The following is a 27,810-nucleotide window of genomic DNA, read 5'->3' as shown; positions in this document are numbered from 1 at the left end:
CCTCACGCCTGACGTTGAATGATGGGAGGGGAGGCCCGGGAGAGGCGGTGGGGGAGAGTGAGCGTGTAACAGCGTGGACTCACAGCGAGACTCGGCAGAACGCCGCGGGGGGTGGGGGGGGGGAGGGGGGGGGAGAGGGTTCACGGTTGTGTGTTTGAAGTCAAGAGTCGCGGAGGCACCTGGGGAAGAGTTTCCCAGTGAGAGACAGGGACTGTGATTAAACACCAGGAAAAACGCCAGAGGGATGGGGGCACAGATACCTCCCCTCCCTCCTCCATCTCCTCCGTCTCCTCCTGTCAGCTGTCAGTCAGGCTCGTCAGGGCGAGGTGGGAATGACACACTTGGAGGAGAGACTGCACCAGACGTGCACACATATGTCTCTGCCTCCCATCTAAAGCCCCCACTTTGCTGGGAGGGACAACCCTGGAATGAGATGGAATACAAATGAATAGATGCATTGAAGGACCTGGATCTCCTCATCTGGAACTCTCCACTCAGCTCCCTCTTCCTCTCTGTCCTTCCTCCCTTACCTGGCCTTTCTAACCTGATGTGTGTGTGTGTGTGCCACCAGACACTGGGAGCAGATCAGGCACGAGCTGCAGCGGTCGTTCGACCACACCAGTCCAGACTTCACCCTGGAGAAGATCGTGGCGCTCGGGATGGACCAGCACGCTGAGCGCATAGCCGAGATCTCCGGAGCGGCCAGCAAGGAGCTCTCCATAGAGCAGGTCGGCCCTGTGGGGGAGGGGGGGGGGGGCGGGCTGTGCTCTCTGCCTTGCTGACAAGCACACCTCTCTCCCTGTGTCGAGCCTCTCTCTGCTGTCTGCTGCCAGACTCTCTGTCTCTCTCTTTCTACCCGTTTCTCTCGTTCATGCCTTCTCTCTGTCTCCCCCCCCCTTCTATCTTTTCTCTCTGTCTACCACAACATGTACCACTGACTTCATCATCTCTCCGTCTCTCTCCACACATACATGTCCCTGGGGCGTCAGTCATTCAATCTTTTCTATTTTCTCTCCGGGTTCATAGTTCAGAGTGTATTTCCTTTCAGGGCCCTCCAAAGTGTTCACCCTGGTCTCCTGTGGGACCCGGGCCCGCCTCCATGTGTGCTCACAGCTTATGAAAGCCTCCTGGTGGGCAGTGTGGGTCTATAGTGATAAATGGCTCACAGGTGCAGAGGTCTCTGTGTGCTAATAGCCCCAGGTACAGAGCTAGATGCAGCGCTGCTAAGGGTCAAGTAGCTAGCCGACTAGCTGGAGCAGAGGGGTACCGGAGGGGTTAAGTACCTTGCTAGCAAGAGCAGCAATGGGGGTTAATTATCCAGCAAGCTGCAGCGATCATAAATGTGAGAGGTTAGGTTGCTATCTAGCCGTTAGCGGTGCTAGCATTAGCGCTGTGGCTGCAGTTCATCACTGCGGTCTCCCCTGGGTGGGTCCAGCTCTGGCAGCTGAGCGCCAGGGGAGACTGAGCCTGAGCAGGGCTTGATATCCTCCACATCAGATCAGACCGGGGGGCCCCCTGCTGTCCTGGGTCCCCAGCCCTGTCGGACTGTCAGACACTCTGAGTCCTCTCTCTCCAGCGCATTCTCTCTCTCTTTCTCTCTATCTCTCTCTCTCACTTCTCTCTTGACATTTCTTCCTTTTCTCTCTCTCTTTCTGTTTTTCTCCTTCCCCTTCTTTCTCTCTCTCTCTCCCTCTTTCTTGCCCCACCCCACCTCAGTGTTCAGCACCAACAGAGGTTACATCAACACAGAGTGTGTGAACACCCACGGCCACCCCCTCTGCCCCCCCCCCACACAACCCCTGACACAGTTCACTTAAAAGTCATGAGAAAAAGAGGTGGGGAAAGGAGAATGAGCGAGGAAAAGAAGAACGTGTGTATATTTAAATATATATCTGGTTGCATGCCTTGTTCATCATCATGCTTATTTCTGGAAGGTTCAGCTGTGTGATGTGAGTGAGCGCCGCTCCGTGAGGTGCCAACATCAATGGTTTCACATCTGTAGGAGAGCTGTCTGCTCGCCTGCTCAGGCCGCTAATTCCCCTGCTCCCTCGACACACACTCACACACATTACACACACACACACATTACACACACACACACACACACACCCTTGCTCCGGAATTTGCATGTGAGGTGAGGTACGTGTGTGGATGTGAACGTTGTTATTCTGGTACTTTCCAGGGCCTGGAGAGCATCGCTAAGACCTGGGAGGAGACGGTCCTGGACATCACCCCGTACAAGGACAAGGGTCACCACAGGCTGAGGTGAGGAGGGGGTCAAGGGTCACCACAGGCTGAGGTGAGGAGGGGGTCAAGGGTCACCACAGGCTGAGGTGAGGAGGGGGTCAAGGGTCACCACAGGCTGAGCTGAGGAGGGGGTCAAGGGTCACCACAGGCTGAGGTGAGGAGGGGGTCAAGGGTCACCACAGGCTAAGGTGAGGAGGGAAAGGGGGTCAAGGGTCACCACAGGCTGAGGTGAGGAGGGACGGGGGGTCAAGGGTCACAGAGAGGTCAGGTCACCAGGTACAAGGTCACAGGAGAGACCAGAAGATAGGCTCCTCTGTTAAGCCCCCTGGTCTTAGGGAGGCTCAGGGTAAAACATGCTGTTCCAGGTTTCCCCCCAGCAGTGTGGGGATCTGCTGTTTCAGCAGGCTGCGTGAGCTCACTGCTCAGGGTAACGGAGCTAGTTTGACTGCTCTTCCACACACAGCCGACAAGCCTGGGTAACTCCCCCCGCCAGAGCACGGCTCTGCTGAGCATTTAGTCAGATCAGAATCGCTCATTCTGCCCTATAAACTCCTTCTAACACCTGACTCCCTCACCCCCCAGCACACACACACACATTTAGACACGCAACACAACCAGAGGATCTACTCAGAACAGCCAGACAGACAGCTAGCCAGGGCCCCTAGGTGGGCCTCAGCAGATTGCGTGAGCGTGGGTAATTCTCTAGCAGACACGGTCCCTGCTCTGCCTCAGCCCGGCACCACGTAAACAAGCAAGGACACAGTCCTCCCAGAGTGGGGCTGCTCCTGCTGCCTGTTATAGACTTGCCCTCAAGTCACACATTTGTCCTTAATTGGCAACTTGTCCTAATTGACTTTTAGCTAATTTATGGATTAGATTATTTTTACCCTCCGCCTAATTGAACCATAACTTTCATGTGTCCCTCCCTCACAACCACTCCCCCCCCCACACACACACACACTCACACACACACCCAACCTCCCCCTCCGCATCTCCACCCCTTGCTCAACCGAGGAGGGCTTGGTTGGTGTGTGTTTACGGTACGATGGAAGCGGGGATGTTTTGCAACGTCAGATCCAGTCTCGCGCTGCATTAATATCGGGGGAAAATAACTCCCCACAACAAAGGAGCAACGCACAAGATCATCCTGTCTGGTGCTAAACTAAAGGGAGCAGCCATTTTGTCAACATGATAGAGCAGCACTGCCTCAGGGCTGTGGAACATTAGTGATGTAGTCAGGTCAGTCTTCCTGCAGTGTTGTGTTATTAGGTGTGGCAGTGTGCGGGGAGTGTGTGTCTGTGTGTGTGTGTGCTATGAAGTCACTTCCAAAGGCCTCCAGGGCTCGGAGGGGTAGAGGAGGAAGAGGGGAGAAAAGAAGGGGCTTATGCACAATAAGAGATGCCAAAGCTTTGGAGAGCTCCGATAAGCCATGACCTTAACGATTGTTTGGGGGGGGGGTTTTGGTTGGTAATCTAATGATGTCACATTAAACAGCTTATCAGCCAACGGAACATCCAGTGCGTCTAAGAAATGACGTTTTCCCTCCCGAAACACATTACCTCTCCCATCGGCAGAAACCACATGTGACAGTTTGTTTAGGATCACAGGGCGTTTGAAACCCTAGCATGTTGACAGTAGTAAAGTACCAGATTAATCTCTCCCAGACAGCGCAGAGCCAGACATGCCAAACACAGGGATGTTTCATGACTGGGTCTGACATGTTTGTGTGGCGAGGCCGCGGGGCTGGAGTCCTGTACCCCTGGGTGAGGGAGGGCAGTACCCCTGGGTGAGGGAGGACAGTACCCCTGGGTAAGGGAGGGCAGTACCCCTGGGTGAGGGAGGGCAGTACCCCTGGGTGAGGGAGGACAGTACCCCTGGGTGAGGGAGGGCAGTACCCCTGGGTGAGGGAGGGCAGTACCCCTGGGTGAGGGAGGGCAGTACCCCTGGGTGTGGGAGGACAGTACCCCTGGGTGTGGGAGGGCAGTACCCCTGGGTGTGGGAGGGCAGTACCCCTGGGTGAGGGAGGGCAGTACCCCTGGGTGAGGGAGGGCAGTACCCCTGGGTGAGGGAGGACAGTACCCCTGGGTGAGGGAGGGCAGTACCCCTGGGTGAGGGAGGGCAGTACCCCTGGGTGAGGGAGGGCAGTACCCCTGGGTGAGGGAGGACAGTACCCCTGGGTGAGGGAGGGCAGTACCCCTGGGTGAGGGAGGGCAGTACCCCTGGGTGTGGGAGGGCAGTACCCCTGGGTGAGGGAGGACAGTACCCCTGGGTGAGGGAGGGCAGTACCCCTGGGTGTGGGAGGGCAGTACCCCTGGGTGAGGGAGGGCAGTACCCCTGGGTGTGGGAGGGCAGTACCCCTGGGTGAGGGAGGACAGTACCCTTGGGTGAGGGAGGGCAGTACCCCTGGGTGAGGGAGGGCAGTACCCCTGGGTGTGGGAGGGCAGTACCCCTGGGTGAGGGAGGACAGTACCCCTGGGTGAGGGAGGGCAGTACCCCTGGGTGTGGGAGGGCAGTACCCCTGGGTGTGGGAGGGCAGTACCCCTGGGTGTGGGAGGGCAGTACCCCTGGGTGAGGGAGGGCAGTACCCCTGGGTGAGGGAGGACATTACCCCTGGGTGAGGGAGGGCAGTACCCCTGGGTGAGGGAGGGCAGTGTGGAAGACCCTGGGTGGAGGGCAAGGAGCTGTGTGGTCACACAAAGGTTGTAGGAACCATCTGACCATGCTTACCTAGGGATGGGTGTTGACATGTCTATCTGTGTGTGTGTGTGTGTGTGGGGGGGGCGGGTGGGTGGGGTGAATATGTCATTTTGTGTGTGTGTGTGTGTATATATGTGTGTGTGGGGGGGTGGATATGTCATTGTGTGTGTGAGCGTGTCTAAATGTGGCGACCGGTGTGTGAGGTTGGAGGAGGATGTTGAAACGTCAGGGATGAAAGCGGCGAAGCTGCGTCTCGCTCCTCCAGGCTGTCAGCCGGCTTCCAGGTGTCACGTCACCTCCCCTCTCCCACCTGGGAGCCGCCAGGTCACACACACACACACACACAGGTCACACACACTAACACACAGATCACACACATGCATACCAATCACGCACACACAGATACACACATGCACGCGGAGAGAGAATCAGGGGGAAAAGGAAGAGGAAAGGAAGGTGGAAAAGCAGAGGAACAGAGTGAAGACATAGAAAGGAAGGTGAGACAGGGAAGGTGAGCGTGATGGATTGTAGAATGAGGGAAAAACACATAGGGTAGGATAATAGGGAGTGGATGAACAACATTGACAGGTAGAAGTGGATGAGAGAGAGAGGGGGAGGAAAAGGAGGACGGCATGTCGAGGATATACTGCAAGATAGAAAGAGCTTACACACCAATTGCCCTCCTCTCTCTCTCTCTCCTTCCTCTCCTCCTATTTATAGATCCTTAGGTGCTCGTTCTTGAGCAGAGGCTTTGTGTCTCTCTCTGTCTCTTGCTGCCGCGATCTGTCCTTCTCGGTCTCTCTCTGCCTGTCTCTCTTTCAGATCTGCGTCCTTGGTAACACGAGGATTCAGTGGAGGAGGAGAGATGCCATCAGGTCGTCTCTCCTGCTCCTCTCTCGTCCCCTTGTTTAACACAAACCTATGCCCCATCATCCCATCCCTGGCCACATAACTAGCCAGAGAGAGAGAGAGAGAGAGAGAGGTCTGGACAGAGAGAGAGCGGGCGGGAGAGAGAGAGATTTGGACAGACACGGGAGAGAGGGAGAGAGAGAGGGGAGGATAAACGTATGATTAATCTCCCTCCATTTGTCGTTTCCTACAGAAGCTTAGATCCTGGGACTCGGGAATCATTCTCACCACTCTTTATTATGGGATAGTCTTAATATGGGCTGCTTTGTATTCACATGGCTTGTCTGAGGGGTGAGGATGGGGGAGGAGGGGGGGACTTAATCAAATTTCCAAATGATTGGGCCTCTCAGTAACTGATGGAGGTGTCTGGGAGGGCAGGACAGATGATGGATGATGATACTGTGGATGATGTGAGTAAGACACTAACATACAGTAGAGAGAGAGACAGTGCACACACAGACACACACAGTGTGGATGTGGTCGCCCACCCATGGCAGGTTGGTGGTTGAGCAGAGGCCAAGGTATGCTGGTGCCTCATTCTGGGGACAGGAAGATGTGTGAGGGTGCATAATGTGTGTGTGTGTGTACAGTGAGTGGCGTGTGAACAGTATCTGTGTGTGTGTACTGCGCAGTGTGTTTATGTACAGTACCTGTGGGTGTCTGTATGCATGCGCATGTGTATGTGTGTGTGTTAACAGGGTGTGTGTACAGTGTGCGTTCGTGTGTGTGTGTGTGTGCACAGTGTGTGTGTGTGCCAGAGCACAGCCTGTTATGTGACGGGGTCCTGTAGTGGATGCTCCAGCCCCTGTGCTGTGCTGCTCTGGCTGGAATAACAGAACGGCAGGACATGCTGTACACGGCAGAGCACAAGTCCCCTGTTATTACCACCTACAGACTCACCCATCCATCTCTCACTGCCCCCAGAACGGCTGCCACGCACCCACACACAGACACACGCACCCACACACACACGCTTGTACACCCTCAGTCACTAATACATTCGTACACACACACAGACTTATACAGGCTCACACACTCAGACACAAACGTACGTACAGACCTCCTCAGAGGGGAACTGCACACACTCAGACACAAACGTACAAAACACGTTGTCTGGTTTACATTTACATTTAGTCATTTAGCAGACGCTCTTATCCAGAGCGACTTACAGTAAGTACAGGGACATTCCCCCCGAGGCAAGTAGGGTGAAGTGCCTTGCCCAAGGACACAACGCCATTTGGCACTGCCGGGAAACTGGCAACCTTCTGATTACTAGCCCGCTTCCCTAACCGCTCAGCCACCTGACGCCCTAACAGAGGTTTGCAGAGGTTTGCAGAGAACATGGTTTTCTTCGCGTGTTGTTTTACTCGAGCACACACTCCTCGTCCTGACGACAATGCACCTCTCTATCTGTCTCACCTCTAATCTGCCCACGCTCATGTCACAGCAGGATAATCACCCAGAGAGCGCATGCACACACACGCACACACATCAGTGCACACGTACAGACATATAGCAGGTTGTGTTGCGCTTATTTCCAGATGCACTTGATAGCCGATGATGGTTGTTATTGTATGTTTCCCTCCTCACAGAGCAGTTATTACATTAGAAGCTGCTTTTCAACCACATCTCGTATTATCTCTCTCTCTCCCCCTTTCTGTTTCGTCCCTCTCTCTCTGCCCCCCTCGCCTCTCTCTCTCTCTCTCTTCCCCCCCGCCTCTCTCTCTCTCCCTTCATGCCGCTGTCTCTCTCCTTTTTTCCTTTTTTTTCTAAAGCATTTCTTCCTACCCGCCTCACTCTCTTTCCTCTCTCCTTTTCATTCCCTCGCTCCCCTCCTCCCTCTCTCCAGCCTCCCCTCTGATTTACTGTGCATACTGTTTACTCTCCAGCGCAGCACAAGACCTGGAAAATTATAACTCAGTCCAGGTCGGGCCACTCTCCAAATTATCAACATTGATTTGTGTCTTTATTATGTCTTCAGTGCAGCGCCCCCACATCGCTAAACACCAGCGCTGTGGAGTCCTCACAGCTCAACACTGCCACCTAGTGACAGGCCTCAACAGCCTGGTACTGGAGAGCTGGGTTTGGGTGCAGTGTATATGGTGAATGTAACAAAGACATGTACTGTACTGTCGATTGTGTGTGTGTGTGTGTGTGTCAGCGCTAATGTGTGTGCGTGTGCGTGCATCAGAGAGGCAAGTGCGTTTGTGTATTAGTCAGACGCCGTATTCCTGGATGAAATGACGACAACACTGTGTGACACCTTTTCTGAGCAAGTGGCCATGAGGGGACAAAAGTGTGTGTGTGTGAGTGAGTGTGTGAGTGCCAGTGTGTGTAGAGCCACAGTAAGAGGGTGAGGGCTGTTCTCTAGCCTGCGTGCTGCTTTCATTACCCTGGGCAGATCCAGGCCCGCTGCTGGAGAATGCAGGAATGCCCCGGCCATCTGCTGCACATTACCACCAGACCTCCAGCCCAATTCAATTAGCATCCCAAGCCAGCACCACTGATTGTCCTGGGATAGGAGAGGAGAGGAGAGGGGGGTGGGGAGGAGAAAGGAGGAGAGGGGAAGGAAAAGGAGGAGAGGAGTTCAGGATGAGGAGAGAAGAGAGCACAGTGAACATGGAGTGGAGGCAGGGTGGAGAGGCCTCCTCTGCATGGGCCTCCTCTGCATGGGCCTCCTCTGCATGGGCCTCCTCTGCATGGGTCTCCTCTGCATGGGCCTCCTCTGCATGGGCCTCCTCTGCATGGACCTCCTCTGCATGGACCTCCTCTGCATGGGCCTCCTCTGCATGGGCCTCCTCTGCATGGGCCTCCTCTGCATGGGCCTCCTCCAGTCTATCTCTCACACATCAACAAACAAAACAACGTAGAGCTGGACCCAGTAGCTGGCTTCACGTTAACATGCAGTGTCGTGTGTCCAAGATGCTGTCAGATAGAGTCAAAGTACACCGAGACATGAAACACTAAAGCCCTCTCTCACATAAACACGCTTGTTTCCAGTTATGGTCCCAATTATGCGCCTCTCTCATTTCAGTCTGTGTGTACACTGGCATCTTTTTTACAAGGTAGTGGCATTTGGGTTGTGTGTGTGTGTGTGTGTTTATAAGCTCTAGCTTACTTTTAATATGCAAAAATGGTTCATGTGCATTTGTGTATGTGTGTAAGCGAGTGTGTGTATGAATGTCTGTGCGTGCGGGAACTTCAGAGGTGTGTCAATGATGCGTTTCTCTGCATGTCTGTCACTCGTTCCCTGCTTTGCAGTGGATACACACTCAAGGCTCTGAATAGAATTACCCATTTATAAATATGCCCTTGGGCGTTTGCACTACACACACCATCAAAGATTCACCCAAAAGATTATTCCACTGCTCTCGTGTGTGAAACATTAAAAGCAGGCAGTATATTGTGATCGAAAACACAGTTACACATCCAGCCAGCCACATCCTCCATTCACTCAGCCTCTGGGCTCTGTCCAGCTAGTTTGCCAGCCAACCAGCCAGCCAGCCAGCCAGACAGACAGCTAGCTAGCTAGCTAGCTAGCCAGCCACATCCTCCATTCACTCAGCCTCTGGTCTCTGTTCAGCCAGTCTGCCAGCCAGCCAGCCAGTCAACCAGCCAGAACAGTGGGCATTAGCCCTGTGGGCATTTTTCCAGCTCCACATCGATCAGCATATATTTTATCTTTTGGGGGTGTGTGTGTGTTGTGTTTGTGTATTAGCCCAGACCAAGCCAAGCACATGTGAACAGAGCTTTGGGTCAGTGAGTTTGTTGTTTCAGCATTTAAAGAGGCCGGGTGACTGCTTGAGCAGTCAATGGAAACATCACTGTGTGTGTGTGTGTGTGGGTATTGAACCCTTTGTGTGTTTGGGTGCTTGTGTCAGTCAACCCATATCTGTTATCTGTGTCCTCAGGGTTAGTGTGTAATTATAGTGTGTGTACAACATGTGTGGTCTGTCAGCATTGTCAAGCATGATTACTGCGTGGGTGTATATGGGTCAGTCAGTACGTGTGTGTGCCCTACAGTGCTAGCAGCATTTGACTGTAAATGGTGTGTGGCTGGGTGGTGTGTGTGTGTGTGTGTGCATGGCAAAACTGCATAGGGAGTGTGTGTGTGTGTGTGTGTGTGATATGAATGTGTGTGTATGTACACTTGGATGTGCTCTGAGGCATTCAAGATGGTGCCATATGGATCTTTCTCTCATGTGTGCATACAGTGTATTCATGCTCAGAGTAGTGTGTGTGTGTGTGTTTGTGTGTGTGCCCTATCTGAGTTTGTGGCTGGCTGATGAAGCGTGCTGTGTTGAGGGGAGCACAGCCAGCCCCAGGCCAGGCCCTCTCCTCTCATTCTCACCACACTGGAGGTCAAGTACCCGGCGCTTTCAAAACAACCTGCCCCCCTCTCGCCTGCTGCTGGGCCCTCCGCTCCCGCTCTGCTCTCTCTTCTCCTCTGCTCTCTCCCTGCCATCCTCTTTATCTCTCTCTCTCTCTGTTCTCTCTCTCTCGCCCTCTGTTCTCTACCTAACTATCTTTCGTCCTTTCATAAGATTTCTTTCTTCCCCATATCAGATGTGATAAAACGGCGGGTATTCAATGCCATGACAACCTCCATCTCTGACTACCCCATCTTCACTCCCCCCCCACCCCCTGCCCTCCCTCTCACTCCCTCCCTCCACCCCCCCACCCCCTGCCCTCCCTCTCACTCCCTCCCTCCACCCCCCCCCCACCCCCTGCCCTCCCTCTCACTCCCTCCCTCCACCCCCCCCCCTGCCCTCCCTCCATCCCTCCCTGCCAGAGGTATTGAGGTTTTGTTTAGGTAGATGAGCTGGAGGACCCAGCAAGCTCCAGGGAATCACTATGAATAAGGACATGAATGCATTACTCCATTAAGGCCCCACTCTCTCTCTCTCTCTCTCTCTCTCTCTCTCTCTCTCTGTGTGTGTGTGTGCTTCTGTGTGTGTGTCTCCAGCACTCTCTCTCTGTGTGTGTGTGTGTGTGCTTCTGTGTGTGTCTCCAGCACTCTCTCTCTGTGTGTGTGTGTGTGTGTGCTTCTGTGTGTGTCTCCAGCACTCTCTCTGCATGGCCCCTGCCTTGCTCAGCACCCACAGTCCTTGAGAGCTGAAATTGACATTGGAGACTTGGTTATTAATATGTGGCCAGCAACGGGGTATGGCGTGATGCTGTGTGTGTGCGTGTGTGTGTGTGTGTGTGTGTTAAGGTGATGTGCTGCTGCTTTTTGGAGTTTGAAAGAAATGTGTATATATAGTGATCTGTTTGTGCTTGTGAGTGTGGAAGAGATTGAGCTGTGACGTGTGTGTGTGTGTGTGTGTGTGCAAAGTCCCCCAGCCAGCCCAGAGCCAGGCAGGGGCTCTAATTAGACAGCCAGAGTGGAGGAGCAGCTTTAAACAGGAGGAGGGGGATTGAAGCCTACCACGTCTGATGAAAGAAAGGTTGTCTCTCCGCACACCTGCTGGAGCCATGCTCTCTGCGTGTTTGTGTGTGTGTGTCTAAGAGTGTGTGTGTGTGTGTGTGTCTAAGAGTGTGTGTCTAAGAGTGTGTGTGTGTGTCTAAGAGTGTGTGTCTAAGAGTGTGTGTGTGTGTGTCTAAGAGTGTGTGTCTAAGAGTGTGTGTGTGTCTAAGAGTGTGTGTCTAAGAGTGTGTGTGTGTGTGTGTGTGTGTGTCTAAGAGTGTGTGTCTAAGAGTGTGTGTGTGTGTGAGACCCGCTTCATTTTTTGTGTGTCCCTCTTGCCTTTCTGTGCATCTGTAAAAAAGCGTTGTGCCTTTGTAGGTGTCAGGTTGGTTCCTGCCTGTGTGTGTGTGTGTGTGTGTGCTCCAGCTGGGCTCCGGGCGACAGAAACGACACACGTCACCATTTAGAAAAAGCAGCATTTGAACCCTTGTCACACATTCAGTAATGATATCCCCCCCCCCCCTCCTCACTTCATATACAGTACAAACCCTCCAACCATCATGAGGGTGGGCCTGCCTTTGTGTGAGTGTGTGTGTGCGTGTCTGCAAGTGTGTGTGTGTGTGTATGTCTACGTGTGTGCGTGTCTACGTGTGTGTGTTGTGTGTGTGTGTGTGCGTGTGTGTATGTGTGTGTGTGCGCGCCTGCGTCAGGTGTGTCGCCCCTGCCGAGCCCGGTCCTCGCCAGAAACCCTGCCGCCGCCGTTGACATGGCAACGGCCGCAGTGCCGTGCGAGGCTGCTGCCATGGTTACCGGGCACGCTAGGCGGGGGGGCGGAGGCGGACGCTGCTTCACTTTGTCCTTCTCATGAGGGGCTGATGGAGGCTCTCTCTGACCCTCCACCCCCACCCCCACCCCCACCCCCAGTCCTCACAATACCTCCATCACTTTCCTGGGGACAGAGAGGGAGCTGGAGAGGGAGGTACGGTATGTGTGTGGATGGGGGTGTGTATGAGTGTGTGTGTTATAATGGAGCAGAGAGCAGGCTGCTCTGGCCAGCCCTCCCAGCATGGCTACAGAGCCGTCAGACAGGCTTGAGGAGCAAAACATGGCCAGACCTGTGTTCATGGGCTCCACTCTCTGCACACGCTCCTGTCTTACGGGAGAAATACAAGCATTTTCTTCTGTGGGATGGAACGCTGTGTGTTTGGGACTGGGATGGTATGGCGAAATACTTGCATTAGTAATCTAACCCCTATGTCTCTCATTCTCTTCTCCCTCTCTCCCCGGTCGTCTCTCTCCCCCTTTTCCTACTCTTATTCTTCTCCTCCCTCCACATCCTCCACTACTCCTCCCTCGGTCCTCCTCCTCTCCTCCTGCACCTCTTCCCCTCCTCTCCTCCTGCTCCTTTCTCCAGGGGAACAGAGGAGGTGTTCCAGGCTCTGGAGGACAACCAGGTGACCCTGTCCACCATGAAGGCGTCCCGCTTCGTCAGGGCGTTTGAGAAGGAGGTGGACCGCTGGGAGCGCTGCCTCTCCCTGGTGCTGGAGGTCATCGAGATGATCCTCACCGTGCAGAGACAGTGGATGTACCTGGAGGTAACACACGCACACAACACGTCCTGACACACACACACAACATGCCCCAACACACACTCACACACACACACATGTGCACTCACGCATATGTCCAGGCGCACACAATCACGCTCATTCACTCACACACACAAATAAACATGGCACACTCACGTGCCATACATGTTGCTGTGTTCTCCCTCTCAGGCAGAGCTTGGCTTGCCTCTCTCTACAGGAACATGGTGTGTACCCAGTGCTAACACCCTCCATCTGAGCACTGTGGTCTGGAACACACAAACACACATTCACCAACAGGCTGCTCTCTCAAGCCCGTGTCCTCAGCGCCGGTTCAACAGAAAACCACACATTTGCTCGTTTAACTCTGATTAGCTGTCCACAAAGCTCTGTGGTCTGGTTTTCACAACCTCCTTTATGTGCGTGTGTGTGGAAATACACCTTGGTTTGGCCTTAGAGAGGCATTCAATGCTTTTGCTTTTTTGCCCCTCTCCATCTCCTCCCCCCTCCCTTCTCTCCCCCTCTCTCCTCCTCTCCCCCTCCCCCCCTCTCTTCTCTCCCCCCCCTCTCTCCTCCTTTCCTCTCCCCCTCCCCCCCTCTCTTCTCTCCCCCCCTCTCTCCTCCTCTCCCCTCCCCCTCCCCCCCTCCCCCCCTCTCTTCTCTCCCCCCCCTCTCCTCCTCTCCCCCTCCCCCCCTCTCTTCTCTCCCCCCCTCTCCCCTCCCCCTCCTCTCCCCCTCCTCCTCTCCAGAACATCTTCCTGGGGGAGGACATCAGGAAGCAGCTGCCTCGTGAGTCCACAGAGTTTGATGACATCAACTCCAGTTGGAAGACCATCATGGACCGCCTCAACAAGGACACCAACGCCTTGAGGGGAACGCACCACCCAGGTACGGATGGGGGGGGGGGGGGGGGGTCAGGGATGGGGGAGGGGGGGCAGGGACGGGGGTCAGGGAGATGCTGTGCAGAGAGAGGGGGCAGGGGGGCTGTTGAAACGCCTCACCAAGGCAGAAAAGGGGCATTTTCTTTAAACATTGGTGGCTAATGAAGACTTTGACACCAGGGCCAGGAGTGATGTGCAGGAGGCCAGCGAGGCAGCGAGAGCAGAGATTACAGGGAGGCCTCAGTAGAATACCAATCACCAGCCAATCATGACATTCAATTTAGACGCTGGTTAGTTTAATCAGGTGTGTTAGCTGGAGCCGGGCTCTGGAGCTGAACACACACCACGGCCTGGCGGCAGAGGAGAAGGGAATACAAACACTGTCTTACTCCAGCCCTGTCCATCTCCCTCTCTCTGCCTCTCTCTCTCTCTCCCTCTTTCTCTCTCTCCCTCTCTCTCTATCTCCCTCTCTCTCTCTCTGGCTTTCTCTCTGTCTCTCTCTCTCTCTGTCTTAACCTCTCAGTTTAAGTTTGTCTCTCTCTGTCTGTCATGTTTTCCCCTAATTACCTCTCATGCCCATACCTCATTGACCCCCCCCCCCCCCACACACACACACACACACACACACCCCAGGTCTACCAGAGAAGCTGTCGGAGATGAACAACAAGCTGGAGGAGATCCAGAAGTCTCTTGACATGTACCTGGAGACCAAGCGCCAGATCTTCCCCCGGTTCTACTTCCTGTCCAACGACGACCTGCTGGAGATCCTGGGCCAGTCTCGCCACCCCGAGGCCGTGCAGCCGCACCTCAAGAAGTGCTTTGACAACATCAAGAGCCTGCGTATCGCCAAGGTGCTGACACACACACACACACACACACACACACACACACACACACACACACACTGAAACCCATCTGCACCAGAACACACATGCACAAAAACACCTCACTATCTTTCTCTCTTTCTCTTTTTAATCATCTACTGTATCTATCTTTTTCTACCTCTCTCACACACAAACAGCACATTCACTCACACACACACACACACACTCACACACACACACACACACACACACACACAGGGTGATATGCTCCTCACTATGTGTGTTCTCCAGGTGGGGATCAGCAAGTCAGAGGCCAACGGGATGTTCTCCGCTGAGGGGGAGTTTGTTGACCTCACCCACCCTGTCCTGCTGGAGGGGCCAGTAGAGGTAGGCTGGAGGTGGGGAGGGGAGTGATGTGGGGAGGATCGACAGAATTATAACTCTGTGGGGAGGAATATGACGAAAGGAAAGGTTGTGATCGTGGCGTATCATCTATAGTGTCTCTCATTGTGTGTGGTGTGTGGTGTGTGTGTGTCTGTTCCAGGCGTGGCTCTGCGACGTGGAGAGGAACATGCGCTGGACTCTGAAGGAGTCCCTGAAGAACTGTCGCACGGCCCTGAAGAAGATGACGGGGAAGAGGGACAAGTGGGTGAAGGACTGGCCTGGACAGATGCTCATCACCTCTAGCCAGATCCAGTGGACCGCCGACGTCACCAAGGCCCTCCTCACGGGCAAGGACAAGGGCGACAAGTCTGCCCTCAAGTCCATGAAGAAGAAACAGGTGGGGGGGACCATAGATATATATAAAGGGTAGATGTCTCGTCCGCGTTGCCGGAAAACGGAGTCGAACGTCCGCACATGGCGGCCATCTTGCTACAGTCAACTCGCTCACCCATAACATTGTGTTGGTGCTACATGTACTTTTTAAATGACCATAACTTGCTCAATTTTCAACCGATTTTGAAACGGTTTGGTTTGTTATCAACGTCAGCGATGTCGTTATGCCACTGCATACTTCTATTCTTAAAAAAAACAAAACATAATTATTCATAAGTATGCAGTACACAGATATTTGACTCCTTCTATCAGCCCTGTGTGCACATGGCTTCAGATGAAGGTGTGCGCCGGCTGTGTCTCACGCCCCTCGGCCCCTCCCTCGCAGGTGTCCATGCTGCACCGCTACTCCGAGGCCATCCGGGGGAACCTCTCCAAGATCCTGCGTCTGAAGATCGTGGCGCTGGTCACCGTGGAGGTGCACGACCGCGACGTCATTGACAAGCTGGCCAAGACCGGCTGCAACGACGTCAACGCCTTCGACTGGCTCAGCCAGCTCCGCCTCTACTGGGAGAAGGTAGGAGGGGGGAGGTTCAGCTAGCTCCGCCTCTACTGGGAGAAGGTAGGAGGGGGGAGGTTCAGCTACTGGGAGTTTCACTGAAACTTCCACTGAAGTTCTGGGGGGGGGGGGTGAAAGAAAAGAAGGAGAGGTGAACCAAAGTCCATGCCAACATTTTAGAGATGGAAATGACGAGGAGGACGACTGTGAGGCACTGAGGATGAGAGCCAGCTGCCCTCATCCCCCTCTCCCCACCTCCTCTCTCCCACAGGAAGTGGATGACTGCATCATTAGACAGACCAACACACACTTCAAGTACGGATACGAGTACCTGGGCAACTCTGGACGGCTCGTCATTACTCCTCTCACTGACAGGTGTGGGGCCCGCCTCCACACAGACTACACACTCTCACACACACACTCTCACACACACACTCTCACACACACACGCTCACACACACACTCTCACACACACACGCTCGCACACACACTCACTCACTCACACACGCTCACACACACACTCTCACACACGCTCACACGCACACACACTCACTCACACACGCTCACACACACACTCTCACACACACACGCTCACACGCTCACTCACACATATGCTCACTCACACATGCTCATACACACACATGCCAAACCCAGAGATCAATCGCTCCCTCTAATTGGGATGTTGATTATAAGAGCAGGACAGCCATTCAGTGGAGAGACAAATCGTAGTCTAGATAGCATATCAACATCCAGCATCAGCGGTCTGTTTTAATGAGAGCAGCTATTTAACAGAGTCTGTCTATGATTAACATCGGTGTAATTAGTTAAGACCATTACATGACTGGCAGAGATAGCAGACACTATTAGTGTAGTCAGCAGTACCAGGCTGGCTAATGCACCAGCCACAGGTGCAGAGGACACATGCAGAGAGGCTGAGCGCAGGAGCAGGGTTCAAAAGAGGTCGCTGTCTCGTCCCCCTTTCTCTCTCTGGGTCTATCTCTCTCCGGATGTCACTCTCCCTAAGGTTCTCTCTCTCTCCGGGGTCTCTCTCTCCGGATGTCTCTCTCCCTAAGGATCTCTCTCTCTCCGGGGTCTCTCTCTCTCCGGATGTCTCTCTCCCTAAGGATCTCTCTCTCTCTCTCTCTGGGTCTCCCCCCGTCCTCGTCACCGTCCTCATGACCTCACCGTCCACAGAGAGGCAGGTCTACTCACATAACGTCCACACTGTAACCCCCTCCCCCCCTCCCCCAGGTGTTACATGACCCTGACCACGGCGCTGCACCTGCACCGTGGCGGCTCCCCCAAGGGCCCTGCAGGGACGGGGAAGACAGAGACGGTGAAGGACCTGGGCAAGGCTCTGGGCATGTACGTCATCGTGGTCAACTGCTCCGAGGGGCTGGACTTCAAGTCCATGGGCCGCATGTACTCCGGACTGGCTCAGGTAACGTGACCCTGCAGGACACACTCTCACTGCCCCCCCCCCCCGCTGGCTGCAGCCACACGGCTCAGCCCCAGTCATACAGCCCCGGTCATACAGCCCCAGTCATACAGCCCCGGTCATACAGCCCCAGTCATACAGCCCCGGTCATACAGCCCCAGTCATACAGCCCCAGTCATACAGCCCCAGTCATACAGCCCCAGTCATACAGCCCCGGTCATACAGCCCCAGTCATACAGCCCCGGTCATACAGCCCCAGTCATACAGCCCCAGTCATACAGCCCCGGTCATACAGCCCCGGTCATACAGCCCCAGTCATACAGCCCCAGTCATACAGCCCCAGTCATACAGCCCCAGTCATACAGCCCCGGTCATACAGCCCCAGTCATACAGCCCCAGTCATACAGCCCCGGTCATACAGCCCCGGTCATACAGCCCCGGTCATACAGCCCCAGTCATACAGCCCCGGTCATACAGCCCCGGTCATACAGCCCCGGTCATACAGCCCCGGTCATACAGCCCCAGTCATACAGCCCCGGTCATACAGCCCCGGTCATACAGCCCCAGTCATACAGCCCCGCTCATACAGCCCCGGTCATACAGCCCCGGTCATACAGCCCCGGTCATACAGCCCCGGTCATACAGCCCCGGTCATACAGCCCCAGTCATACAGCCCCGGTCATACAGCCCCGGTCTCTGTACTGTGGCTCTGCAACACACTTGGATCCCGGCAGTGTAGGGTCCCAAATAAAATAAGCCACTTACTGGTGTGTTTTAGGTTCTGTATGTGCCGATATTGACCGTGTGTGTGTCTACAGACGGGGGCATGGGGCTGTTTCGATGAGTTCAACCGTATCAACATCGAGGTGCTGTCCGTGGTGGCCCAGCAGATCCTGTCCATCCTGTCTGCTCTGGCCGCTGCAGCCACCAGCTTCATCTTCGAGGGACGAGAGATACGCCTGGTCTGGTCCTGCGGCATCTTCATCACCATGAACCCTGGTGTGTCTGTCTGTCTGTGTGTGTGTGTGTGTGTTTTGAACATATAGGTGTGTGTGTGTGTGTGTGTCTGTCTATCTGTCTGTGTGTCTGTGTGTGTGTTCTGAACATATAAGTATGTGTGTGTGTGTGTGTGTGTCTATCTGTCTGTGTGTCTGTGTGTGTGTTCTGAACATATAAGTATGTGTGTGTGTGTGTGTCTATCTGTCTGTGTGTGTGTTATGAATATATAGGTGTGTGTCTGTCTATCTGTGTGTGTGTGTTCTGAACATGTGTGTGTGTGTGTCTGTCTGTCTGTATGTGTGTGTTCTGAACACGTGTGTGTGCTCCTCCCGTGGTCTCCTAGGCTACGCTGGTCGTACAGAGCTGCCTGACAACCTCAAGTCCATGTTCAGACCCATCTCCATGGTGGTGCCCGACTCCACCCTCATCGCTGAGATCACCCTGTTTGGAGAGGGCTTCAACAACTGCAAGGTACACAGGCTCCGCTGGATGCAGGCTTTTACAGTTTCAAGTCATAGTCACCATTGTACCGTACATAATAATAGACTTTACTGACGACAAGCTACACAGTGAATGTTCCTACGGGTGTATGCATCTCCTGCTTATCTATTCACAGTAGAGTGTGTAGACTCTCCATTCAGAATAACATCCCGCCCTTTTCCCTGGAGCCCCACGTCACACACAAGCCTCTCCTCTTGACATGGCCAGGGAGAGAGAAGCAGCCAGCCTGTATTGTGTCTCCACTCGTTCAGTGGAGACCAGCTTCATGTCTTTTACATGTGAGACTCATTCTACCAGCATGGATCAGCTGCCCTGAGGTCCCCTGCAGATTGGTCTCCTTAGGTCTGTAAAGCAGATATCTTGTTGAATTATCATCCGGCTAATGAAACAGGCCCCCGTGTCTTTTATGTTAAGAGGCGAGGCAATCAGGAGATGAGATTGAGTTCTCTCTCCTCCCAATACACACGCGTATCATCCAATCAAGCGGATGGAAATTAAATCTACCGCAGCTTTTCATTAGAACGCCCCTAGATTCTTTTTTTAGGGGTGGATGTGGTTGGAGGAATCTGATGTGCCGCATTTTATTTTGGTATTTATTTATTTTTGCATGTGAAGTCCTTGGCGACGCGCCACTGCAGGAGATGAGCTGTAGTGAGTGCTACTCTGCTGTGTCCTGGATGGAGTTGAGCCGTGAGACTGAAGTTGATCCTGGGTCAGTGTGGAGAGACTGCAGTCCTGCCCTCTGCCTGGTGCTGATGTCATGGGCTGGTCTGAGATCAGAATGGAGCCGGATCAGCTGCTGTACTGTGAGAGATCACTGGAGGAGCTGATTGAGGTGGAGAGGGAGGGGTGGAGGGAGGGAGAGGTGGAGGGAGGGTGGGAGGGAGGGGTGGAGGAGGAGGGAAGGCGAACCGCGGGAGGAAGGGATGGAGAGAATGTGTGGGGGGGAGAGGTAAGGAGAGATCAAGAGTGGGGGGAGATGCAGGAAGGATGGGACTGGAGAATGCACTGGAGGGATGAAAGAAGGAGGGAGGGAGGGAGGGATGAGTAGAGGCACACAGCTCTCTGGGACTAGAGCCGAAGCAGGATTAACTCTGACTCACACAGGGGCTGCTGGCTTCTGTGTGTGTGTGTGTGTGTGTGTGTGTGTGTGTGTGTGTGTGTCGCAGTATGAGAGTGTGTGTGTGTGTTCTTTCTGGTACTGATTTGTGTTCCCTACAGTACCCCAGCGTGTGTTAAACAAGATTCTAATTCCATTCTGCGCTGCAGCAGCCTCCCACCTGCTCACACACACCTCTGACGCCTTCCGCACGCTGATGGACCCAAACACACACACACACACTGTCCCGCCAAAACTGCACAGATAACCTAGAACTAACCTTCACCAAACTTTTACCATACCCACCTGTAAAGACCCCCAAATACACACAGCGATCGGCTTGTGTGTGTGTGTGTGTGTGTGTGTGTGTGTGTGTGTGTGTGTGTGTGTGTGTGTGTGAGAGAGAGAGCTCCTGTGGGGAACAGTAATTAGCTGCCAGACATAGTGTTAATTCACCACCGCAAATAACAGCAGATTAAGACTGAGGTTGGAAGGAGACCAGAAACAAGCCTGGCATGAAGAGAGGGGAGGAGAGATGGATGGAGGGATGGATGGATGGAGGGATGGAGGAGAGATGGAGAGTTATATTTCACTTCATGCCTGCTTTATGTTGCCACCAACTACAACCAATGCCAACTGAACTCAGACCAATAATGTACACACAAACGCCTGTGCCCTCAATTTGATACTCCACATGTCACACACACACACACACACACCCACACACACACTGAAACACACACACCCCTTCCCCAGCATGGGTGTCAAAGGGATATTGTTCCTGTTGATGTGATGCCATTAGAAGTGGAAATCAACCACATAGCTCAGCATGGGGTTTTGGCCTAGGTGTTTAGCCTGGTTTGGCCCAGTTTGGCCTGGTTTGAGAAGGAGCAGATCTGAACTCTCTGAGCTGGAACAGACAGAAGGGGGATTTGCCCTCCTGCGAGCCCATCGTCTGCTCTGCCTAGCATGACAGCACTGTGTGTGTGTGTGTCTGTGTGTGTGCGTGGGTCTGTGTGTGTGTGTTTGCGTGTCTGTGTGCATGACCGACCGTGTCTTACTGAACCTCATGAAAGAGCTTGAGATGTGAACAACTCTGACATGGAAGCCCATGAGTCCTGCATTTACACACACACACACACACACACACACACACACACACACACACACACACACACACACACACACACACAGCAACACATACACTCAGCATCAAAAGGCATTACCTTTTTTAGATTGTGTCACTTTAGGATCATTTTTTTAAGACCCCTCTCTAAAACACACACACGCACACACATACACACACACACACACACAGATGGCGAGCAGTGCTTACAGTGCCAGGCTCTGCCCCAGGTCTGTCTGAGTGTGTGTGTGTGGGTCTCAGAGAGCATGGACACCCTGCCGAGACACAGCCCTGGAGGAGAGGGCTGGAGGATTCTCTACAGTCTGCACATTTCACTCCCCCACACACACACACACACTCACACACACACACACACAGTTCCTTTTCACTCACACACACACACCGCTCACCTGCCTGCAATGAGGGGATCTCAGCAGCCACTGTCAAGCTGTCTAGTGTGTGGAGACGCATGTCTCCCTGAGATACCCCCACTACACACATCACCACTCACACACACACTCACCCTCATGACAGGCACGCTTACACAGATGTGTAATGCGCACACACTCGCACACACACACACACAACCTGTCTGCTGCTGTGCTTGCTACACATCTCAACCATGTCCTTGAGCCCCACAGGGGCAGGGAACATAGATGGTGATGGGTCACGACATGTTTTACTGACATCTCCCTCTCTTCTCCCCCTCCCTCCCCCTCCTATCACCACATGTATATCCTCTCTTCCCTCCCTCCCTCTTTCCTTCCTTCCCTCCCTCTTTCTTTCTTTCCTTCCCTCCTTCCCTCCCTCCTTCCCTCCCTCCCTCCCTCCCTCCCTCCCTCCCTCCCTCCTTCCTTCCTTCCTTCCTTCCTTCCTTCCCTCCCTCCCTCCCTCCCTCCCTCCCTCCCTCCTTCCCTCCCTCCCTCCCTCCCTCCCTCCCAGGTCCTAGCTAAGAAGGTGTTCACCCTCTACTCCCTGGCTGTTCAGCAGCTGTCTAAGCAGGACCACTATGACTTTGGCCTGCGAGCCCTCACCTCCCTGCTCCGCTACGCCGGCAAGAAGAGACGCGTCTGCCCCGACGTCGCCGGCGAGGAGGTACGCTAGCTCTGGATGGCTGTTTGACTTGCTGGCTACTAGTTGGCTGCCTGGTTAACTGGATGCTGGTTAGTTGACTGGCTGGCTGGTTAGCTGGTTGACTGATTACTAGGCAGCAGGAGACTGTTCATATGCAGGGTTTGACAGTGGGAGAATGTGTACCTTACACCCCCACAGGGAAACCGGCTGTGATCAAAAATGTATCAAAGAGGACAAAAACTTGAAAAGGCTTGAAAAGGAATTCATGCGCTACCGGATAGCAAGCCTCTTTCCTTTTTCTCTAATTCCGTCGGCGGTGTGTGGAAAGGGCTGTACATTTGTTAGGTTTCATTTGACAATGTCAACCTGATAAAAAGGCCTACATGAGGGTGACTCAGCTAAAAGTCTGTTTGTGTACAAAAGTAAGACGAGATATGATATCACAACCTTTTGCCGTTTGCTCTGCCCCCAGATCCTGCTGATGTCGATGAAGGACATGAACATGGCCAAGCTCGCCACCATCGACCTGCCGTTGTTCAACGGCATCATCCAGGATCTCTTCCCCGGAGTGGAATCCCCTACCATCGACTACGGAAAGGTACACACACACACACACACATACTTTTCAATTTCTCCCTCTCTCTTTCCACACTGCTATCAGATACCTGCATACCCTTCTACACAGGAGGGGAGAATACTTTGGCATGTGTGCTTGTGTGTGTGTGTGTGTGTGTGCGTTGATAAACATCCTACCATAAAGAACCAGAGAAGTAAATATCCTGGCCAGGACCCCCTGCAGAGTAGACCCAGACTTGAATTAGACATGCAGATGTGATGCACCATTCCTCATCTCTGCTCCTCTCTCCTCCTCTCCCCAGCTCTGCTCCTCTCTCCTCCTCTCCACTCCCCAGCTCTGCTCCTCCTCTCCCCAGCTCTGCTCCTCTCTCCGTCGTGTGAAAAGCAGATGCTGCATTTTCTAGGTGGCAGTCATGTGTGAACAGAGAGAGGGGAAGATGCAGTGGTAGGAGAGATGGATGGAGGGAAGGAAGCAATCATTGTTATGGTTTCTCCCTCCAGAAGTTTCTTTTTCTTGTTTTGTTGTCTCTGTCTCTCTTTCTCTCTCACACTCTCTCTGTCTCTCTCTCTCTCTCTCTCTCTCTCTCTCTCTCCGACCCTCCTTCCACCCTGGTTCTTCCTGGCGCTAAGGAGAGCTGGGGGGGTGGGGGGTACCTATAACCAGGCCGAGTCAGAGTTTATGGTCTGGGAGACACAGAGAGCCTGAAGGACCCCCCCCTCCCTTTTTCTCTCTTTAATGGATTATCAACCATCTGTTTTGCCAGGGCTTTGTCAGTTAGTCACTTAAAGCTCGGGCTGCCTCTCTTTCTGAGAACGCTCTGGGGCCTGTGAGGCCTTCTTGCTGGAAGAGTGTGTGTGTGTGTGTGTGTGTGTGTGTGCGTGTGTGTGTGTGTGTGTGTGAGAGAGAGAGAGAGAGAGCATACACTATTGCGTGTGTATCTAGTCTCTCACCCATCCCCCTTCCGCTCCCCCAGTTGAGGGAGACCATCGAGGCGGAGCTGATCCAGAGTGGGCTGCAGGTCACGCCCTTCACCCTGACCAAGGTCATCCAGCTGTACGAGACCAAGAACTCCCGCCACTCCACCATGATCGTGGGCAAGACGGGCTGCGGCAAGAGCGTGACCTGGAGGACCCTGCAGAGCACCCTGGCCACCATGCACCGCCAAGGAGAGCCTGGCTTCAACCTGGTCCGGGTGGGTAGCTCTCCATACCTGGCTCACTGGCTGCTACTCTGGCTGGCTTTCTAGATGGCTAGCTGGTTGTCTGGCTAGCTAGCTAACTGGCTAGCTGGCTGGATGGCTAGTAGTCTGGCTGGATGGCTAGTAGTCTGGCTGGATGGCTAGTAGTCTGGCTGGCTGGTACCCTTAGCTGGCTTTCTAGATGGCTAGCTGGTTTGGCTGGCTGACTGGCTGCCTTTGTCTGTCTGTCGACCTGGCTTGTTTTCTCCATCTGCCTGCGGATCTGTGTCTGCCTGTCTGTCTAGTGTTCCTGTCAGGGTTTTCTCTGTCATTGTGTCGTCTGGCTGGATAAAGTTTGTATGTATTCTCTTAAGTCATGGAGAACTTTGTAACCGGTGGTTGTTTTTCCATCTCGATATCCATCTTTCAGTCTTATGTGTTTGTGTCAGTTTCACATGCGGCATGAATGAAAACCTCCTTCCCTAAGGGAGCACCTCCTACACATTAAACACTAGCAATCTCCCTGTAGCTGCATTCAGCACACCTCTCACCCTCTCGCTCTCTCTCTGTCGCACTCTCTCGCTCCCCCCCCTCTCTCTCTCTCTCTCTCCCGCCCTCTCTCTGTATATCTCTTTATATCGTCGCATTGTCTGTCTCTGGGGGGTTCCAACTCTGCTCTGCTCAGGCCTCTACCCTCCTCCTTTTTTTACATCTCTCTTTCTACATCTCTACCTATGTCTCTGTCTTTCCACATTTCTCTCTTTCTCTCTCTCTACATCTCTCTTTCTCTCATCCTCTGTCTCTTTCCCTATCTTTCTTTCTACATATCTCTCTTTCTCTACATCTATCTTTCTATCTCTCTGTCTCTTTCTCTTTCCATATCTCACTCTATCCATACATCTCCATTTCTCTACAGTAGACTACATATCCCATGGGTCCCCAGGGCCCAGGAACCCCATCCTGTGTAATTGAGTGGATCTCATGATCTTCAGAGCAGCTTATCCTCCAGTAATCAGTCCAGCAGTCAGCCTATCGGCTTGTGCAACGTTTGGTGTTTAACGGAGCGGAGAGACAGAATGGAGAGAGAAGGAGGAGAGAGAAAAGGAGAGAGGGAGATTAAGCCACCTAACCGAAACATCTCTTAGAGAGCAGAGGAAGTGAATCCTCCTCCCTCCTTCTTTCTCATTTCAGCTTAGCCACACACGCAAAAGTGCACAAACACACACACACCTGCTGTCTCTCTATCTCTCTGTCTCTCTCTACATCCTCCTCATTGGCATGACAGCAGCATGTGTTTGTTTAGTTTGAGTTCAACGCTCTATTTCCTCAGGGACAATGGAGTCACACACAGATGCACTTGACTGGAGGACAGTACACTCACCAGATATGAAAGACGCGCCATAGAGACTCTCACACATCCTGCACACACACACGCTCACACATACACACTCTGTCTCTCTCACACACACAGTCTGACAGACACACGCTCACAGGACCACACTTCCACCTGGTCCTGCTGGCTGTTGAACACAGCAGTGTTGAGGAGGACACAGGCCCAGCTCACAGAGTTAATTGCAGAGCTTACGGAGGCTGTCTAACGACGGTGTGTTAGCGGCGCGGCGTCTTAGTGAGCCTGGTCATCTGAAACTGCCCCAGCTCTGGATTAGGAGACAGGCCAGCACCATCTGAAACTGCCCCAGCTCTGGATGAGGAGACAGGCCAGCACCATCTGAAGCTGCCCCAGCTCTGGATGAATCTGTCTAGCAGCTTGTTCTACTGCCATCAACTCTCTCTCTCTTCTACCCTCTACTCCCTTGTCACCTCTCTCTCTCTCTCCCTTCATCCCTGTCTCCCTTGTCACCTCTCTCTCTCCCTTCATCCCTGTCTCCCTTGTCACCTCTCTCTTGTTCTCTCTCTTCCTCCAACGTCTCTCTCTCATTCTTTCTTTATCTCACGTGGCTCCTCCAGATGTGGTTAAAAATGGTGAACGGGGGGAGGGATGGAGGGAAGGGCTGTGTTGTGTTTCCAACTTGCCTTCCGTTTAATGATGTTCCTGGTGTCTTGATTCAATAGTTTTTCCTTTAATGTGGTGTGTGTGCCTGTGTGTGTGTGTGTGTGTGTGTGTGTGTGTGTGTGTGTGTGTGTGTGTGTGTGTGTGTGTGTGTGTGTGTGTGTGTGTGTGTGTGCCTGTGTGTGTGCGTGTGTGTGTGTGTGTGTGTATATGTGTGTGTGTGTGTGTGTGAGAGAGACTGTAAGCCAGCGTCTGCCAGCATGTCTTGTCAAATGTCCTTCATTTCTGATTATGTCTGAAAATGTTCCACTTACAATGGTGGTGTTAATTCCCGGCTGCACTTCCTGTCTGCGTCTTCTCACCGTGCCTCTGGTCCCCAGCCACTGTGTGTCGAGCCCGTGTGACATCGTCATATTCATGTTGTGTTTCTGAGGGTGTGTTTTCTCCTTACGCTTTGCTCTGCTGTGTGTTCAGTTTCCTGCGGCTGCTGTAATTCTGTGGTTTCAGGGCTCGTCTTGTTCTGTTCCCTCTGTGACTCAACCCTGCGTGTCTATTTGTGGCTTCCTCCTTTTCTCTCTGTTTCTATATCTCCCACTTTTCTCTCTCTCTCTCTCTCTCTCTCTCTCTCTCTCTCTCTCTCTCTCTCTCTCTCTCTCTCAGTCTCTCTCTCAAAAACACACATTCCGCACACACATACTCTCCCTCTCTCTATCTAAGTTTTCTGGTATCTCTCTTTCTTTCTCCTGCCTGCCTCGTGTTCTTTCATTTCTGACTCAACACCTTGCTCTTTGCATATCTATTTTAGCTCTCTATTTCTCCCTCCATGCTGACATCACCTCCCCCTGTTTCTCATTATCCCGCTCTCTCTATCTTTCTCTCCGTCTCCACTTATGCCTTCTGTGCCCAACCCTCTCCTATACACACACACACACGCTCACACACATGCTCTATTCATGCTCATTCCTCATGTAATCATGCTGTACCTTCAAGCTCCCCTGGCTGACCTTTTCTCTCTGCCCTTCTTTCTCTCTTTCCTCGCTCCCCCCGTCTCCTTCCTTCCATCACCGCCTACCGGCCTCCCTCTCTCCACCGACCTCCGTCCAATCTCTGACCTTTGCCCCCTGTGCCCTCCCGGCCTCCAGGAGTGCCCTCTGAACCCCAAGGCAGTGAGCCTTGGAGAGCTGTATGGCGAGTACGACCTCTCCACCAACGAGTGGACGGACGGAGTGCTGTCCTCTCTCATGAGAGGAGCCTGCGCAGGTACCTCTGACCACACAGCACAGACAGACAGGCAGATATTGGTAGAAAACCTAAGGACTATTGGGGGTTGTAGTTCAATAACACGGTGGGGATTGTAGTTCGATAACGCCAGAGAGAGTGAAGACCCCGAGGTACTTGAGGATAGCTAGCAGAAAGAGAGAATGAGACAGAGAAATTGGGAAGCGGTGAGTGGCCTGAAATTGAAAGGAGAAGTACCAGTGCTGCTTCCCTCCCCTCCTGCCCTCCACCACCTCTCCAGACCTCTTCGTCCTCCGGCAATCATGTCTTCAGCCCAGAAATACAGCTGCTCAATCCTCGGGCCCGCTGACTCTCTCTACCTCTTTAAACCTCGTCCCTCGCTCCCTTTATCCCTCCACATCTCCAGTCATTACTGACAAAACCCTGTTTCCTAGTTCCCCTCCATCTTTCCTTCACAGCAGCTCCCCTCCCTAACTCCTCCTCACTCCCTTTTCCACATCCTCCTCCACTCTCTCCTCAGTCAGTCCTAATGTGGATAAGCGCACAGCCGGTCTTACGGCCGGCTTACAGCTCACTGATTCATCTGCTGCCTTTCACTCTCTCCCTCTCTCTCTCCCTCTCAATCCCTCTCTTTCTACCTCTTTCCCTCCCTCTCTTTCCCCCTCCTTCTTACTCCCTCTCTTTC

The 27,810-nt window shown here is 53.4% G+C and overlaps 1 protein-coding gene across 1 annotated transcript in view; it reads left to right on the top strand.

The window, feature by feature from the left end:
- Positions 1-27,810, top strand: part of dnah2 (dynein, axonemal, heavy chain 2) — a 106,119-nt gene that overhangs the window by 39,226 nt on the left and 39,083 nt on the right. The window contains 16 exon segments of the mRNA XM_062449708.1: positions 572-728; positions 2,183-2,265; positions 12,675-12,855; positions 13,596-13,734; positions 14,361-14,578; positions 14,843-14,938; positions 15,096-15,332; positions 15,714-15,902; positions 16,156-16,259; positions 17,136-17,325; positions 18,141-18,321; positions 18,665-18,792; positions 21,990-22,142; positions 22,594-22,719; positions 23,672-23,890; positions 27,029-27,146. Coding sequence (XP_062305692.1) covers positions 572-728; positions 2,183-2,265; positions 12,675-12,855; positions 13,596-13,734; positions 14,361-14,578; positions 14,843-14,938; positions 15,096-15,332; positions 15,714-15,902; positions 16,156-16,259; positions 17,136-17,325; positions 18,141-18,321; positions 18,665-18,792; positions 21,990-22,142; positions 22,594-22,719; positions 23,672-23,890; positions 27,029-27,146 — 2,519 coding nt within the window.

This window comes from Osmerus eperlanus, chromosome 23, assembly GCF_963692335.1.
Source record: "Osmerus eperlanus chromosome 23, fOsmEpe2.1, whole genome shotgun sequence".
Taxonomy (NCBI): domain Eukaryota; kingdom Metazoa; phylum Chordata; class Actinopteri; order Osmeriformes; family Osmeridae; genus Osmerus; species Osmerus eperlanus.
This window is presented reverse-complemented; position numbering and strand designations above follow the sequence as displayed.